A 17724-nucleotide genomic window follows, 5' to 3' on the forward strand; every position below is an offset into this window, starting at 1 on the left:
ATTTGTCCATATGGTTTTGTGATCAAGTTAGTAAAAACTTTTCTTCTTTCTTTAATCATTTGGGTCAATACAAATGTGACAGACCTACAAAAAGCTGCTGTAAGTCCACAGCACTACTGCTGACTTTCAGAGTATGGAGAAAGGATCCTATCAGAATGAATAGTTTCTCTCATGTTAGACATCAGCATGTTTTATAAAATAAAACCAAAGTCCCTTAGTCACAACTCTGAACTACCAGCCTGAGACACACTTTATTTCTTTAATACTCATCTGACACTTTTTGTATTACAAAAAGTTAGCAATAAATCTGATGAAGATCATAAAGCTGTAAATACTCCAATATAGCCTCTTGTAAGCCCAACATTTAAGATGGCCAGATCCAAACTATATATTAAACATAACATAAATAAGACCGTAAATAAATAAATGAAGAAAATAAAATCGTACGGTACAACTACACAAAATTCTATGAACATTTTCACGGGTCACACTATGACACTGAAGACAGCTGGCCTCCATTTAGAGCTATCTTAAGTCAACCTCTGCTGTTCAATTTGACCCTGACCAGGAAGGACAGACAGCATGCCCCTTCCTTCGGTCGCCTCCAGGGCACTGGGCAGCATGGGAGGTCTGTGTTCAGCCCGACGCAAGGCTTCTTTTAGTTCCAAGTAGTGTCCTGTCCAGTTACATCTTCTGAGAAGCTGGAGATAAGCTGTGGAACACTTAGGGGAAAATGATTATATTTTAGGTGCAGTAACTTGATAGATGAAATTCTGGCTGAGTATGAACTTTGATTCTGATAAAAATGAACTTTCTAAAATATACATAGATTCTAGAAAATAAAAATCCTTACTAATGGGGATTCCAGCAGAACATAACTTTTTTAAAACAGATTTTTTTTCTTGCCTTTCTTCTATTAATTCCTATAAAATTATTTTGCATTAAAAAAATAAAAATAATTTAGCTTGCTATATAAGATGGCTCACCAAAACACGGCTTCTTCCAGTATGACAGAGTAAGTGAGTGTGGTTTATATTACCTAAAAAAGCATTTAACACGTTTATGCTGTCTAAGCTATTTCTTCTTCTTCTTCTTTTTTTTTTTTTTTTTAAAGAAGTTTGCCTGGGGTCTGGGAAGTTAAAACCGAGCCTGGAGAACATGGCACTTTGACCAATTTCTATGTCAAGTTTGCTTGTTCATCCAGAATATATATATATATTAAATGATCCAGTCCACATCCTTTGCTTCTGTGTCCAACTACCTTTTATGCATCCATGACAGAATCCCCTGAAGATGATACCTACAAAATAATTTCTAGTGAGTGTAAAAACCTGATGGCAAACTCTCTTCTGTTTGGTAAGTTTGGTCTCATTATGATGTGCTGTGTCCACAGCCCTTCCCTAATGGATATGGGTGTGTCCCCTCTGCACTGCCTGCACTGTCATCAGAGGCCAGGGCCACCCGGTCTCCTTGGCAGGCCGGATACCGATGCAAAGTCCTGCAGGTTCAGTCTGTGATAGAAGCAGTGGTCAGGCAAGCATCTGCTGGATCTCAGTGTTTTTGAAAGCTGCCCCCACACCCCGACCACTGCTCCCTAGAGCGGAGTACACCTCTGCCTCTCATACTCCTGCCCTTAGCTTTCATACACTGATTTTCTCTAGACACGTTTAAAAGGGCAGAAAGACACAGTTTTACACAAACAAGGTGGTTAGCTGTGGGCGATGGAAGGGACTGGGCAGTGTTCCGGGTGGGCTCAAAGATGCTCACTTGAGTTCACTTGGATGGAGTGTGGCTCTCGAGCTCAGGGTATGCTGTGGAACCAGCTACACAGGCTGTGGGACAGCTGCCTGCTGCAGTCGGCTTAGCGGGCACACACTGGGCACATGTCACCTGTGTTCTGTCCTACGGGGAGGCCCAGTGGTAACACACACACACACACTTGTGGACCAGATTACCCCAGTTTTGTTATGTGATTTTTTCTTTTCAAAGCATGTAAGTGTTACATTCAAAGTACTTTACAAATTAACCTGATGAAACTGGTGTGAAACGGAAGTTCTTCAAGAGTTGACAGTTATGTTACAGGAAATACAAGTCCCGCCCCCAACAAAAAAATAAAAACAACAAAAAATAAAAGTTCAGTCTTTGACCCTCCCTTGGAAATCGAGCAGCTGAGCAGCAGTGTTGAGCCACACGGTCACACGTCGTCAGCCGGCAGGGATGGGATGCTGATCTTTGCTCGTGTGAAGTAGGCAATCTTCTCCCTGAAGGGAGAAAGGGAGAAGACCACTTAAATATGATCCTGGAAATTCTGAGAGGCACAGGCTGTCTTCACAACCCCAGACACAATCACAAGAGCCTTTGGTTTTAGTAATTTTTCTCTTTATAGCTGTTTTTTGTTTAGTGTAAGTGTAGGGTGCACATCCTACATACAGTGTTGGAGTGGAAGTCAGAGAACAACTTGGAGTCAGTCCTTTCCTTCCTCCAGGTGCACCCTGGGGATTGGACTCAGACCATCAGGTGTGGTAACAAAGGCCCTTTCTCTCTGAACCATCTCTCCAGGCTGAGTCTTCCTTGGTTTAAAGCTGATAGCACATTACAGCCCCTTTGGCTGTAAATCCTCTACAGACAAAGCTAGTAAGTTCCCCTCAGAGGTTCCAACTGAAAAGTGTTCGTAATCCTCCAGGAGTGGATCTTAGGCTATGATCTGGTAGTTCTAAGCCAGGGTAGGGGAAGATGCAAAAGGGCCAATGCCCTGGCCTGAAATTCCCAGAGACCTTGTGGAATCCATGCTAACAGGAAGCGTGTCACACAGCGCCCTTTATGCCTGGCTCCGTTCCCTACACGTTGAGCTAGGATGTTAGAAACGGCGGACAGTGTGGTCATGATGGATATCTGGGTAGCCACAAGCCCCGCTGACGCCTGCCTTAGAGTTGCACAGAATCCTTGTTGGCTAGCCTCACCTTAGCAACATGACACCCAGGCACACAAGAGACTGTGTGGGGCTGAGCCTGGGCCCCACCTGTGGCTCCCACAGGTGCCACATGTCCCCTCATGGTGTGCCTTACCCCACCGCGCTTGCCCATCACTTGCCTTGTGATAGCAATGGGTTGGCCTCTTTCTTTGTTTTTCTCCTTTTTTTAAAAAGAGAGCTCTGTCAGTCTCTACCTTCATGCTGCTGGGCTAAGAGGTGTGTGCCACCACACCAGGACGGGTGGGTTTCTTATGGGGAACAGGAATGCTTCTGCATTCTTTGGGTTTTAACAAGGGGAAGTTGTAAGATTTTCCACAGCTGACAACGCTGATTCCTGTGCTCCACAGCTAAAGCACGGTGGAGCAGCACTTCCTGCAAGTGCCACAGTGGCTGTCTAGCTCACTGGGCAGGGAAACCCAAGCCCTTTACCTTACAAACAGGACCTTCAACACCTTCACTTCCTGTGCCTGCACTGAAGCTGCTGGACTCATCCCCCTTGTCCCATCTTCAGTGGGTCCCACCTTCAAAGCCCCTCCCCCCCCCCCCCCGCCATGAGCCCCCTTTCCTGCCTCCACATAGACTTTCTTCTGATTTCTCTCCACAATCTAAAAGGTCGTTTTTTTTTTTTTTTTACATTTCCTTTTACATTCATTTCTTTGTAGTTATTTGTGTGCACACACATGTGCACGTGGGGGAGTGTGTGAGTGTGTGCAGGTGAGCAGGGATGTGGAGTCAGAGTACAGCCTGTGGGAATTAGTCTTCTCCTCCTCCAGTGTGGGTTCCAGGTTTTGAATTCAGGTCATCATGCTTGGTTCTAAGAACTTTTGTGGGCAGAACCGTCTTGTTGGCCTAACTCAGAAGCTAAGGACTTCTCTATGGAAACCTACGCCAGAACTAAGGTAAGCCTTTCCCTGTGACCCTCCTACCACTTGTCCGTCATCTGACATGATCTCTGAGGCCTGTGTGTCACAATCTGGGGACATGTTAATTTTCTTTTTTGTTCTGTTTCAGTGTCCAACAGTCTGTCCTTGCCAGTCCTCAGCTACAGGACCACACAGGTCTGACCCTCTGAGTATCCCTTGCTCCCCGTGGGAGCCACCACACTGCACCTGCAGGTTCCTCCTTTTTATCGCTGCGATAACTTCCCACGTTAACCCCGCTTTCTGGGTTGTTTTTTGACTGTCCACGAGCTGGAGTTGCCAGTGCTGTCTCACAGCATGGTTAACCCAGGTTGGATGCAGAAGTCCTCACTGAGACTCATCTCTCCTCGGTTCTCCACCTCAGTCTCGTTTTCCACTGTGCACTGAATACCCGCTCGCACAGGATCCCTATTGGGAGGCCTGGCTCCCTCTGTACCCAGAGCCACAACTGAAATCCTTTGGTGTGGGGTCTGAGTCCTGCTCTACCTAACAAGCTTGCCTGGGTCAGCTCTGCTACACACAGCCGTGCTGGGTGGCTCACACCTACCACAGCCAGTGCCTGGAGACCTGATGGACTCCTTCCACGGCATACTCCAATGATGCCTTCCTCTGTGCTGACCTGGTGCCCACACGGCAGGCCCACACAGACTGAGATTCTTCTATATGTTCTAGGAATGCCTGCCTAGCCCATAAAGGCTCCACATGGTACTGCGGTGGCTGTGGACTGTCTTCTCAGACGGGAGGCCCTCTTTAGGGGTAGGAAGTGTGTGTGCATTCTCTTGCTGTACTGTAGGGTTCAAGGTGTATGTGTGGGGAGAGAGAAGAAGGGTGCCCAAGGAATGTCCAGAAAATGGGTGAACAAAACCCCCAAAGACCTGCAACATTTGTGTACCTTTCTAAATCCTGGAATAAGCGTTCTCAATGAGATGAGCTCAGGATAAGTTCTGAGGAGGCAGACTCTATTATGTCTGGAACCTCTCAGTGGGTGTCACCTCAGGATGGAGCTCATGAGGGGACACCATGTAGCTGGTCCTGTGAAGCCATTTACCTGAAGGACTGCACCTGCCGAGGCTCCTTCTGGCTCTGTTCCCGTAGCCGGCACACATCCTTGGAGACCTGCCTCATCAACCTCTCCGCAGTCAAGTCTTGCTTCTGCTCCTCTTTTGTCTGTTCAGCCTGGCAAAGGAAATACAAATTGAAACTTGAAGACACGCCACAAGGCTAAGCTGGGAGGCCAAGCTAGGCAGTCAAGGGTGTCGTCTGCTGGGCAGCAGAGACAACGCCCACACACTCAGCTCAAGCCAAAGGGAGGAGGCACCACCAGATCCAGGGTGAGTTCATTTTAATCACATTTAAGATTGTTACATCTGGAAAATCTAAGAACTCTCAAAACCACAAAACCAAACCAAAGTAACAACAACAAAACTCAAACAACAAAACATAAATCTGAAAACTACTAGCACTCTTTTTAAGAAATTGAACTGGCAACCTTTTGGTAAATACACTTGCCAACTCTTTCTACCTTCCTCTTATGTCCCTCTGTGAGCCAGTTAAAAAGCTTCAATAGTGTACAACCGACCTAAGCAGTCACACACATGTAGTGCTTAAAGACCTTTACACGGGAACATTCTCAGTGTCCACCCTCCCCTTAAGAGCCTTCTGGAACCAAGTTCTCACTGCTGACTAACACTTTACTGAAACTCATTTTCTGTGTTACTGCTGGACACACACACACACACACACACACACACACACACACACACACACACGGACCAGTAATGTTACTCATTCATGACTTCTTCCACATCTTGTTCATTTGGTGACCTAATCAGCAAATACATATTGCAGGCCTTCAGTAAGAAGAGTCTATGTCAGTGACAAAGAGGGCAGACTCTGGGGCAATACTGTCTGACTTCAAATTCCCGTTTGCTCATTTCCTAGCTGAAAGTCTGGGCAAGGGGCCTGCCTAGCCCTGGGCCATCGTGTCTTTGTAAGTACTTCAAAGGTTTGTTTGGAGTCTGAATGAGTCAATCCACCTAAAGTCCAGCCCCTCACTCAATCTCCTGTCTCCTGTGAGCATTTCCTACAGGCTGCAGTCTAACAGAAGGCAGGGCAGAGCTGTGACAAACAGATGAAGTTTAATGAACGAGGAAGACGAGAGAAAAGGGTAGAGAGTGTAATATGTATAAAAATTAAGAAGTGTTCTTTTCACTGCAGGTGACGGACACACTGCCTGCTGTCTGCAGCCGAAAAGTTCAGTCAGCTTCTGGACTCCCAGCCACCTTCCCCTCCTCATGGAGTCTCCTCAAGTTTCTGCTCTCCCCACAGTGAGAGCACCCAGGAGTTTAGAGAAGAGGACAACAGTGTTAGTTATTAATATCTTTGGCATTATTTCAGGTTAGCCTAACTTTCAAAAGTGTTAGCATATGTATCACTTGGAGGTTTTCTATTCCTTTATTTTTATTTTTTTTAAAACAAAACACCACCACCCTTTAGCACCAGGTACTCTGGCATGTTGCCAGAGAGACAACCTGAGGAAGAAACAGAAATTTCTGCTTCTTAGGAAGAACAGGGTCCTCCCTCAGCCTGCCTCTGCCTCTCCTCTGGCTCAGGACAACTGGCAACTCTCTATGCTTCAGACTCCAGAAAGCGTGACTAGCTGTCCGTTTACATGATGAGAGCCTGGCCTGCAGAAGGCCCAGTATCTCACTCACAGCCACATTAAGGGGCCTGACAAAACAGGGAACACAACAGTCCCAGTTTACAGCCCTTGGCTTCTCGCTTCTTCCTAAGGGGAAGTACAGTCCGAGAGCACTAACGTTTGGTTTATTATAAGCTATAAAGAAGGCTTTCCACTGCCATCAGGACAGTTATGGAGGATGATCCTGAGAGTTGATGGAGGAGGCAGATCCAGCGTCTGCCACTGACTTAAGCACTGCTTCTCCAGGACGCATAGTTCTTATGGCCAATGACAGGGTCATTGGTAGGCACTTTCTGATGACCTGAGGAGAATGTTGCCAATCCCCAGCACCACAGCGGATGGAGGAAATGAAAGGGCTGTTTTGTGTGTGTCTGTGTTCGCGTGTGTGCGTGTGTGTGCGCACGTGCAGGCTGTTGTGTCTAGGAGCACACTGTCCAGGGGGTGTGAAGGAGAAGAGGGGAAGAAGATTCACCTGTGGTGAATATCTACTTCTGCAGCCATAACAAAAGGCCGGACTGTCAGAGCTGTTTATTACAAATTTCAGATGTGGGGGAAAGTACAGGATACAGGTTTATCCACCCACAGAGTTGGTAACAGTAAACACAAAACCTCTCTGTGCTCATGGACTCAAGCCATTTTTAAAGCAGTATAAATGGGCCCTGTTGTGTGAGCCCTGCATTGCTGCTTGCTGTAAAGTGGTCACAGGCGCTCAGAGGGAGCAGTGACAGAGTGTGTGGAGGGGTTGGCACCAGCTGTGACAGGAAGTCCTTCCTCCAAAACTCAAGTTGCAATTTAACTGTCCTTGTGACACCATTAAGGGGCAGGGCTTTTGAGGGGTGTCAGACTGCAGGATCTGCCCAGTCAGGGCACACATGCCTTAGGGTCGGTGTTTCTATTTCCAATTCTATCAACGAGGATAACATTTTTCTGAAGAGAAGTCTCAAGTGTCAATCTTTAAGACAAGTTTCCAAGCTGGAATGGGAGGCCTGGTAAAGAAAGCACAGGAGATCTTAGCCACTACATCTTTGATTTTCTCACCCCTCGGAATGGAATGGGGCCAGGGCCCTTCACCTCCAGCTCCTCAGTGGAGGGATTAAAGTGTGCATCCTCATGCCCATCTTATGCAGTACTGGGGGTGGGGCAAGCACTCGACATCTCTAGCCTCTCCTTGAGCATTAGAATTCAAACTGGAAAGGAAAGATCGCCAGGGTTTCCAGGCAGTTCTGAGCTCTAGCCATCAGATTCTGCCTTACATACGAGAAGATCACCTTGTGTGGTGCATGCATGGGACCTGTTCTGTGAGCAAAACACATGCAACACAGCTGTAGCTAACTGCTGGCAAGGGAGCCACCCTCAGCCATGCCGAGCTATGGGCAGTGTTGTGACTACCGAATCACAAGGCCTGTGACACTCCCAGAGATTCTCTACAGTGGCCAGTGCTGAGCATGCACTGGGGGTTCATCCGTGAGTGGTATTCCTGTACCAGTGTTATAAAGAAACGAGATACAGATAACAAAATGCTACTAATGAGGAGGTATAGGTGGAATTGCCTCTACATCACACAAATTGTTATGGCAGGTAACAGTCTTTCCAAAGAGATCACTCATCATAGAGTTATATTAATTTCCTATCATGTTTGCAGGTCTGCTTGACATTTCTAGGCACTGCATAACAGGCTAGCGTGTGATACAGGGAAAACCCAAACAAACAAGGGGACTCAGGCACTGGTACCCTACCAGGGAAGCTAAGTGGCCACTCTTGTTCTTCCTTTGCCATTACTTTCCCCGATTTGACATCTTGAGAGATTGGCAACAAAGTACCTGAAGGTCCCCATTTCAGAGCAGTTCATGAGAACAGAGGGACAAGGACAGCACCCTGCTTTACACAAGGATGTTAGGAAAATTCACGACTGATATTCCTGGAGCTTGTCGCAGAGCACCCCCTCCCCGAGCGCAAGGAGGACTGCGGGTGCTCATACCACAGTCCCCGGTGTCAGATCCTCATCTGTCTGCCTCTCTCATCCTCTCAGCAGTGAGTGGAGGTGCACTCACTGCATGAGTCTGAGTGGGCGGGGCAACAGAACAGGAAGTAGATGGCAAAGCTTGAAGGAACCCATACAGACGGTCACCAAAGAGAGGGGACTTATAGGACACTATGACATGGAAAAAGCAAAGAAGCAGGGTCTGCACGAGGCCCCTGGAGTCTACACCTAGGCTGAGGGCACCAAGAGCAACCATTTTGCATTACAAGACTCAGTTTTTACAACACAGGTGTTCAAGGTTCTGAATTCACTGATTGTTGGGTTTTATATATCCATTTTCCAAGCACTGACTAGACTATGGACAAATCCAAGGGTATCATGGGTGTGGAAAGAGATGAGTCACCTTAATGCTTGCTAAATCTTGAGCAATCCAACAACAGGAGAAACCCCACAGAACCAGAGTGAAACACAATGTTTATGCACCAGAAAATGCGCACTGAGACTCACAAACATTCGAAAGGAGCCTTCATCCCGTTCTGTGACCAGCCAGAGATGCTAGTTATATTTGCCAAAGTCCCTCTGTCTTGTGGGATAATGGCTGGCCTTGGGCTTGGCAGGAGCCTCCCACTCTGGGCACCAGACATACACAATCAGGTCACTCCATCCTTCAAATAGCACCCCTTAGAGAAGCCCACAGGGGTTCCACTTCACTTGGGCCTTCAAGACTCTCAATAATCACCCTACCCAGCCTTAGCTCCTGTGAGGTAGGACACACATGAGCGACCCCCAGTCAGCATGAGAGAAAGTGGTCCTATTTCTGCCATCAGTGTAGGTTCTAACTTTCCTTCTATGTTCAAGTCCACACTCTACCTGGAGCTTACTCTTACATGCTGTCTTAGTCGCTGTTGTATTGCTATCAAGAGACACCATGACCAACAGAATGTAGATAAAGCATGTAAATGGGGACTGGTGTACAGTTTCAGAAGCTTAGTCCATTGTCATCATAGCTGGGAGCACTGCTAAGAGCTACTTAATCCATAGACGGGGAGAGAGCCAGCGATAAGAACAAAAGCAAGCACCTACAACATCCACAAACCCATCTCAAAGGAACCCTCAAAGCCCATCCCCAGTGACATACCTCCTACAGGCCACACCTCCTGACCGGTCACGATAGTGCCACTCCCTGATGGTAAGAATTCTAGTAGTAGAGTTTAATAAGTAGAAGCTATTCTTATTCAAAACAGCACATGCAGAGCAGAGACAGAATGCCATCATGACTCTTTCCTGGTGCAGGAATCAAACCCAGGTCCTCATGGACGCCATAAAATGCTCTGCCATTCAGCTACATCCCCATTCTCACCCTCTGTCCTCTGACTGACATGTCTCCTGCACTACACAGCACTGTTCTTCACACAAGTGTGCCTATTCCCGGGCTCTGTTTAATAAAGTGATTCTCAATCTGTGGGTCACGGCCATCGGAAAGCACAGATGTTTACATTATGACAAAACAGTAGTAAAATTGCAGTTATAAAGTCACCACAAAAGCAGTTTTATGAGGGACTGTTAAAGGGTCACAGCATTTGGAAGGCTTAGAATCACTGACTGAGAGAACACCTGTCTCTCGCTTCTTCCGAATTCCACACTGTTGAACTACTCTTGACTATCTTAATAACTCCCAACTACTATTCTATACTATACTATTCTATACTATTCTATACTATTCTATACTATTCTATACTATACTATTCTATACTATTCTATACTATACTATTCTATACTATTCTAAACTATTCTATACTATACTATATTATTCTATACTATTCTATACTATACTATACTATTCTATACTATTCTATACTATTCTATACTATTCTATACTATACTATTCTAAACTATTCTATACTATTCTAAACTATTCTATACTATACTATACTATTCTATACTATTCTATACTATACTATACTATACTATACTAAACTATTCTATACTATACTATTCTATACTATTCTATACTATACTATTCTATTCTATACTATTCTATACTATTCTATACTATTCTATACTATTCTATACTATACTATTCTATACTATTCTATACTATACTATTCTATACTATACTATACTATACTATTCTATACTATTCTATACTATACTATATTATTCTATACTATTCTATACTATTCTATACTATTCTATACTATACTATTCTATACTATACTATTCTATACTATTCTATACTATTCTATACTATTCTATACTATTCTATTCTATTCTATACGATTCTATACTATTCTATACTATACTATTCTATACTATTCTATACTATTCTATACTATACTATTCTATACTATACTATTCTATACTATTCTATACTATACTATACTATTCTATTCTATACTATTCTATACTATTCTATACTATTCTATTCTATACTATACTATTCTATACTATACTATACTATACTATTCTATACCATTCTATACTATTCTATACTATTCTATTCTATACTATACTATTCTATACCATTCTATACTATTCTATACCATTCTATACTATTCTATACTATTCTATTCTATACTATACTATTCTATACTATACTATTCTATACTATACTATTCTATACTATACTATTCTATACTATTCTATACTATTCTATACTATACTATTCTATACTATTCTATACTATTCTATACTATTCTATACTATACTATTCTATACTATTCTATACTATTCTATACTATTCTATACTATACTATTCTATACTATACTATACTATTCTATACTATACTATACTATACTATTCTATACTATTCTATACTATTCTATACTATTCTATACTATTCTATACTATACTATTCTATACTATTCTATACTATACTATACTATTCTATACTATTCTATACTATACTATTCTATACTATTCTATACTATACTATTCTATTCTATACTATACTATTCTATACTATTCTATACTATTCTATACTATTCTATACTATACTATACTATTCTATACTATACTATACTATTCTATACTATTCTATACTATTCTATACTATTCTATACTATACTATTCTATACTATACTATTCTATACTATACTATTCTATACTATACTATTCTATACTATACTATTCTATACTATTCTATACTATACTATACTATTCTATACTATTCTATACTATACTATTCTATACTATTCTATACTATTCTATACTATACTATTCTATACTATACTATTCTATACTATTCTATACTATACTATTCTATACTATTCTATACTATACTATACTATTCTATACTATACTATTCTATACTATACTATTCTATACTATTCTATACTATACTATTCTATACTATACTATTCTATACTATACTATACTATTCTATACTATTCTATACTATACTATTCTATACTATTCTATACTATACTATTCTATACTATACTATACTATTCTATACTATTCTATACTATTCTATACTATACTATTCTATACTATACTATACTATTCTATACTATACTATTCTATACTATTCTATACTATACTATTCTATACTATTCTATTCTATACTATACTATTCTATAGTATTCTATACTATACTATTCTATACTATTCTATACTATACTATTCTATACTATTCTATACTATTCTATACTATTCTATTCTATACTATACTATTCTATACTATTCTATACTATACTATTCTATACTATTCTATACTATACTATACTATTCTATACTATTCTATACTATACTATACTATTCTATACTATTCTATACTATACTATACTATTCTATACTATTCTATACTATACTATTCTATACTATTCTATACTATACTATTCTATACTATTCTATACTATACTATACTATTCTATACTATTCTATACTATACTATACTATTCTATACTATTCTATACTATACTATACTATTCTATACTATACTATTCTATACTATACTATTCTATACTATACTATTCTATTCTATACTATACTATTCTATACTATACTATTCTATACTATTCTATACTATACTATACTATTCTATACTATACTATTCTATACTATTCTATACTATACTATACTATTCTATACTATTCTATACTATACTATTCTATACTATTCTATACTATACTATACTATTCTATACTATACTATTCTATACTATTCTATACTATACTATACTATTCTATTCTATACTATTCTATACTATTCTATACTATACTATACTATTCTATACTATACTATTCTATACTATTCTATACTATACTATACTATTCTATACTATTCTATACTATACTATACTATTCTATACTATACTATTCTATACTATACTATTCTATACTATACTATTCTATACTATTCTATACTATACTATTCTATACTATTCTATACTATACTATACTATTCTATACTATTCTATACTATACTATTCTATACTATACTATTCTATACTATACTATACTATTCTATTCTATACTATACTATTCTATACTATTCTATACTATACTATACTATTCTATACTATACTATTCTATACTATTCTATACTATACTATACTATTCTATACTATTCTATACTATTCTATACTATTCTATTCTATTCTATACTATAGGGTGAATCCCCTCCCTTCTTTTTCTTCAACATCCATAAAAAAGTAAATAGGTATTTTGCCTGGAAATAGACTGGATGGTACATCTTAGGAAGACAACCCCTTGTGAACTAGTAACTCTTCTGTATTAGTGATTGATAAGTCTGCCATGTATTCTTTAAGTGACGTTTTGCTGCAATACTGCCGTAGTCATGTATCTATAATTTTTTTTATTGTTTTAAATTTTAGTTATGTATATGTATGTATCTGTTGGTGGGCACATGCATGTGAGTAACAGGATTTGCCCCCCCCCCCCAGCTTAGTCACAGGCAGTTATAAGCAGCATACACGGGTGCTGGGAACTGAACTCTGGTCCTCCTGAAGAGCAGGAAGCACTCCTCGCCTCTGAGCATCTCTCCAGCCCTTCCTTACAATTCTTAGGGTGCTGACTACAGCTGTTGCTAGAATGTTGAAGAGTGCTGAGTGTCTGTGGTGGTTTGAACGACCCCCACAGGCTCATATGTTTGAATGCTTAGTTACCAGGGAGTGGATCTGTGTAAAAGGATTAGAAGGATTAGGAGGTGTGGCCTTGTTGGAGGACGTTCTTTAAAATTTTGGTGGAACTTATATATAGACTTGATATCTCTTTATGGGTAATTTTAAGTTTCTGATGTCATTTTGTTGAGAGACAGAGGACCTTTCAATCTCCTTTCTTAATTAGTTCTTCTGTTTTCCTACATGTTTGTTAAAATTGTGAACATATAGTGCTTAAGGCATCCAATGACTGTAAATGGTAGATTTGTCTGGACTGTTTGGTCCTCATCAATATTGTAGCTGCTTTTTGTTGCTATAGCAAAACACCTGAGAGAGCATCTTCCGGGGAGAAAGGCTGGCTTTCTCCTGAGAGAGCACCTTCCGGGGAGAAAGGCTGGCTTTCTCCTGAGAGAGCACCTTCCGGGGAGAAAGGCTGGCTTTCTCCTGAGAGAGCACCTTCCGGGAGAAAGGCTGGCTTTCTCCAGGCCAGGGGCTCTGCTGCATCTGAACCCACCTATGGAGGCAGGAGATAACTGTGGAAAGAGTGTGTGGTGGAGCTTGGAGGGTCATTTGGAAGGAAGGCCTTTCAAAGGCTCCCCCATGACTCCCTCTCCCAGCTAGACCTCCGCCTTCCAATAGCTCCTTCAGCTGGGAAGTCTTTTACTGAGGATCTTAACGTTCTTGTGGTCCAGTCACTTCTCAACACTGCCACCAGGTGGGACCGAGCCTTCCAGTTCCAAGAACTAATCAGTTAAGGGGGACCCTTTCTTATCAGAGACATCAAGGAGATATCGTCTGTACTTCAGATTCCTATCCTAAGGATTACGTTAAAAGAAAGAATGTTTAAGCACTTGTAACATATCAACTGTATGAAAAGCTCTTCTTGAAGATTACATGTAAAAATGAATACAGATTTCTAAGCAAAAATATAAATCTTAACCCTGAGCATAAGTCAATATTATACTTAGGCAGGTTCAGTAATATTTAGGTCACACATTAGAAACAATCACTTTAAATGATTCGATTTTTGCTAGGCAGGATGGTACATATCTGTAATCCCAGCACTTGGGAGGCTGAGGCAGGGGGATTACATGTCCTCTTTTCTGTTTTGAGACAGGGCCTCATTAGGTAGCCCTGGCTGTCCTGGAGCTCACTATGTAAACCGGGCTGGTGTTGAACTTACATAGATCCCCCTGCCTCTGCCTCCCAGGGGCGGAGAGTGAAGGCATTCTTAAAAGTCAGCCTGGGCTATTCAGTGAGAAGCTGTCTCAAAAACAAACAAAACCCCCCCAAACAAAAACATAAAACCCCTAACAATATAATCAGTGTGTGATAGCACTTGCCTTTAATCCCAGTGCTCTGGAGACAGAGGCAGGGGAACTTCTTTGAGAATAGTTTGTTCTACATAGCAAATTCTAGTCAGCCAGGGCTACATACTGAGATGCCAGGGCTACATACTGAGATGCCACAAACAACAAAAAACTCCCCAAACCCAAACAGAATCACCAATTATTTGTTTATTCAGTGACTCAATCTTATTTTCTACAAGTTTTTGGGTGAAAGGCAAACATATACCATTATGTGAAATGTAATCTTCTTTAAGCCAGGAAAGTAACAATTAAAAACATTAAAATTAGCAATGTCTTTATAACTCCTGTGGCTACTGAATCTGTAAAGTGCTGAAACTTAAATACTAAGTACCACTGGCTGAAACACAAGGAAGTGTAGAGGGGCTCCTTTCCTGTCAGAGGCTGCAGAGCCACCTGAGGGTTGGGTGCTATTGTTTGCAGCCTGATGGCACACCCACTACCACAGCAGACACTACGATGGTAGGGTGGCCATGCCCCAAGTTCTTATAAAAGGATGGGAAGATGTCTAAGTTGGGACCTTCCTCCAAGGTGCCACCCACCCCAAGGGTGCAGGTGCACTAGCCCCACCCAGTTGGGGGACCCAGAGCTCTTCGTACCTGCTTCTCTGCTTGCTTCAGAAGTTTCTGGAATCTTTCGTCCTCCAGCACACCTGGGGGCAGGTCAGTCTGTCCCTGAGCTTTCAGCTCCTCCAGCTTCTGCCGTAAGCCTCTCAGAGCCTGCAGCTCGTCGTTGAGACGACTCTGGCGGGTCAGTGAGGCCTGCAGGTCCAGCTCCAGGTCCAGAGATGTGCGCACAGGGCATTCCTGAGCGGTCCTCCTCAGGGTGGGCTGGCAGACTGCCTGCAGAGGGAGACAACCGAGACCCTGTTACTATCTCTGCCCTTCCTGCACACGACAGGAGGCAAAACTGGACCCATGGCTTGCTTTGGCCAAAGCCCGGACAGTGGGAAAAGAATCACCTCTAAGCAGAAGCTTGTCAAAGGTGCCCTGAGATCTGTACATTTCTGCCTCCTGCTGGGGACACAGCAGAAAGCCAGAGAAAGAGACTCCACTAGCCTGGAATTCTGTGAGAACAGCAGAGCTGGTTTTGAACCAGTCTGCCACAAACTGGTCACTGAGGGTAAAATAAAACTGTATCATTTTAAAGTACAGAGATTTTAAGAAGTGGGTTGGTGAGATGGCTCAGCCTGACAGCCCGAGTCCATGGGACCCACAGCATAGATGGAGAGAATCAGCTCCTCAGAGTTGTTCCCTAACCTCTATGCATGAGGTGGCCCCTGCCCGAGTAAATAAATAAATAAATACATAAATAAATGATAACACAGTTTTAAGTGGATACCACAGCCCATGCTGAATGAAAAACATTACAAAATATATACACCCTCCATTTCAGGACACACAGCCCTGAAGCTCAGTCCTCTGCAGCCACAGCTGTGAGGACCGGCAGTGAGCACTGGATCTTGAGTCTGTCTTGCAGTCCAGATGTTTACACTCCAGCTCCTGCCCACTGCGGTCTTCCCCAGGGCCCACCTGCCCGTTTATCAGGAATAGGGCAGGCAGGAGTAAATGTCTGCAGGCAGGTTTATTATAGACAGGAGCTCAGGGGAGTACGCAGCAAGAGGCTGTGTGGAGCAGTGAGCTGTGACTTCCTGTCTTACCCACCATGAGGAGCTGGCAGAGAGACAGAGTACCCAGGGGTGAGGCAGACCTACTTGAGGACAAGAATTTAAACTAAGATAACATGAGGACTGTGAGGAGAGGATTTCTTGCCTGGATTCACAACAGGGGGATGGAAGGTGTGGGATGCCTAAGAGTGGGTGCACGTGCTTTAGCTTGGAGATCCAGAGTAACAACCATGGCGGTTGAACAGATGCAAATGAGGGGGCCTTTCCCTGACTCATTTATACTGAGACCTCACCCAAATGGAAATACTTATTTTTCCTTTAATGGTTCTGGGAATTGAACTTGGGACCTTATAAGTCTAGGCATTCTATCAGTGTGCTACACCCCAGCCTTCTTTTTATTTCAAGGCAGACTTGCCAAGTTCCCAAGCTGGCCTCAGACTCACTTTGCATTCTGTCTTTGAACCTACAATCTTACTAGTCAGCTTCCCATGTACCTAAGAATATTTATGAGCCCTGTTCTGAAGCAGTTCTCTCCAAGGTTAAAGAGCTGGACGGTGCGGATACTCACACTTGATCTGTTGGTTCCCTGTCAGGGATGCATAGACATGGACTCTCCTCTCCCCAGGAAGAATGCCACATAACAGGCTGGCGCCACCGCCCAGCTTGGACTAGCTTTGTCTTCTGTGCCCTCTTTTTGCCCAACATATCTCTCAACACTAAATATTTAGGTTATGTAACATGGTTATTAGGCTTCCCTGATTCAATCCCTGCCTTCTCTAACATAACACATGCACAGCTTGGCAAGAAGCACCTAGGCATGCAAATGCTTTGAGTACACGACTTGCCTTTCAGGGTCAGAAATCTTTCCCGGGCTGGGGTGATGGCTCCCGAGTAAACATGCTAACCACACAGGACACATGACCCAAGTATGCATGTAGTAGCATGTGCCTCATTCATACACTAAGCTGGATGACACAGACTGAAGGACTGCTTAGAAGCTCACAGGCCAGCTAGGCTAGAGTATGCAGATGCAG

General features: G+C 42.5%; 1 protein-coding gene across 1 annotated transcript in view; it reads right to left on the reverse strand.

Annotated features, from left to right (window-relative positions):
* Window positions 1–1573: 1573 nt before the first annotated feature.
* The window catches only part of Wwc2 (WW and C2 domain containing 2), a 166079-nt gene continuing 149928 nt past the window's right edge, over window positions 1574–17724 (reverse strand). The window contains exons 21-23 of the mRNA XM_034520119.2: window positions 15663–15905; window positions 4940–5067; window positions 1574–2261 (exon numbers count right to left, since the gene is read on the reverse strand). Of these exons, the coding sequence (XP_034376010.1) occupies window positions 2195–2261; window positions 4940–5067; window positions 15663–15905 (438 nt within the window). The 3' untranslated portion in view covers window positions 1574–2194. The remainder of the gene's footprint in view (window positions 2262–4939; window positions 5068–15662; window positions 15906–17724) is intronic.

The sequence above is a fragment of the Arvicanthis niloticus genome, chromosome 16 (assembly GCF_011762505.2).
Source record: "Arvicanthis niloticus isolate mArvNil1 chromosome 16, mArvNil1.pat.X, whole genome shotgun sequence".
Classification (NCBI taxonomy): domain Eukaryota; kingdom Metazoa; phylum Chordata; class Mammalia; order Rodentia; family Muridae; genus Arvicanthis; species Arvicanthis niloticus.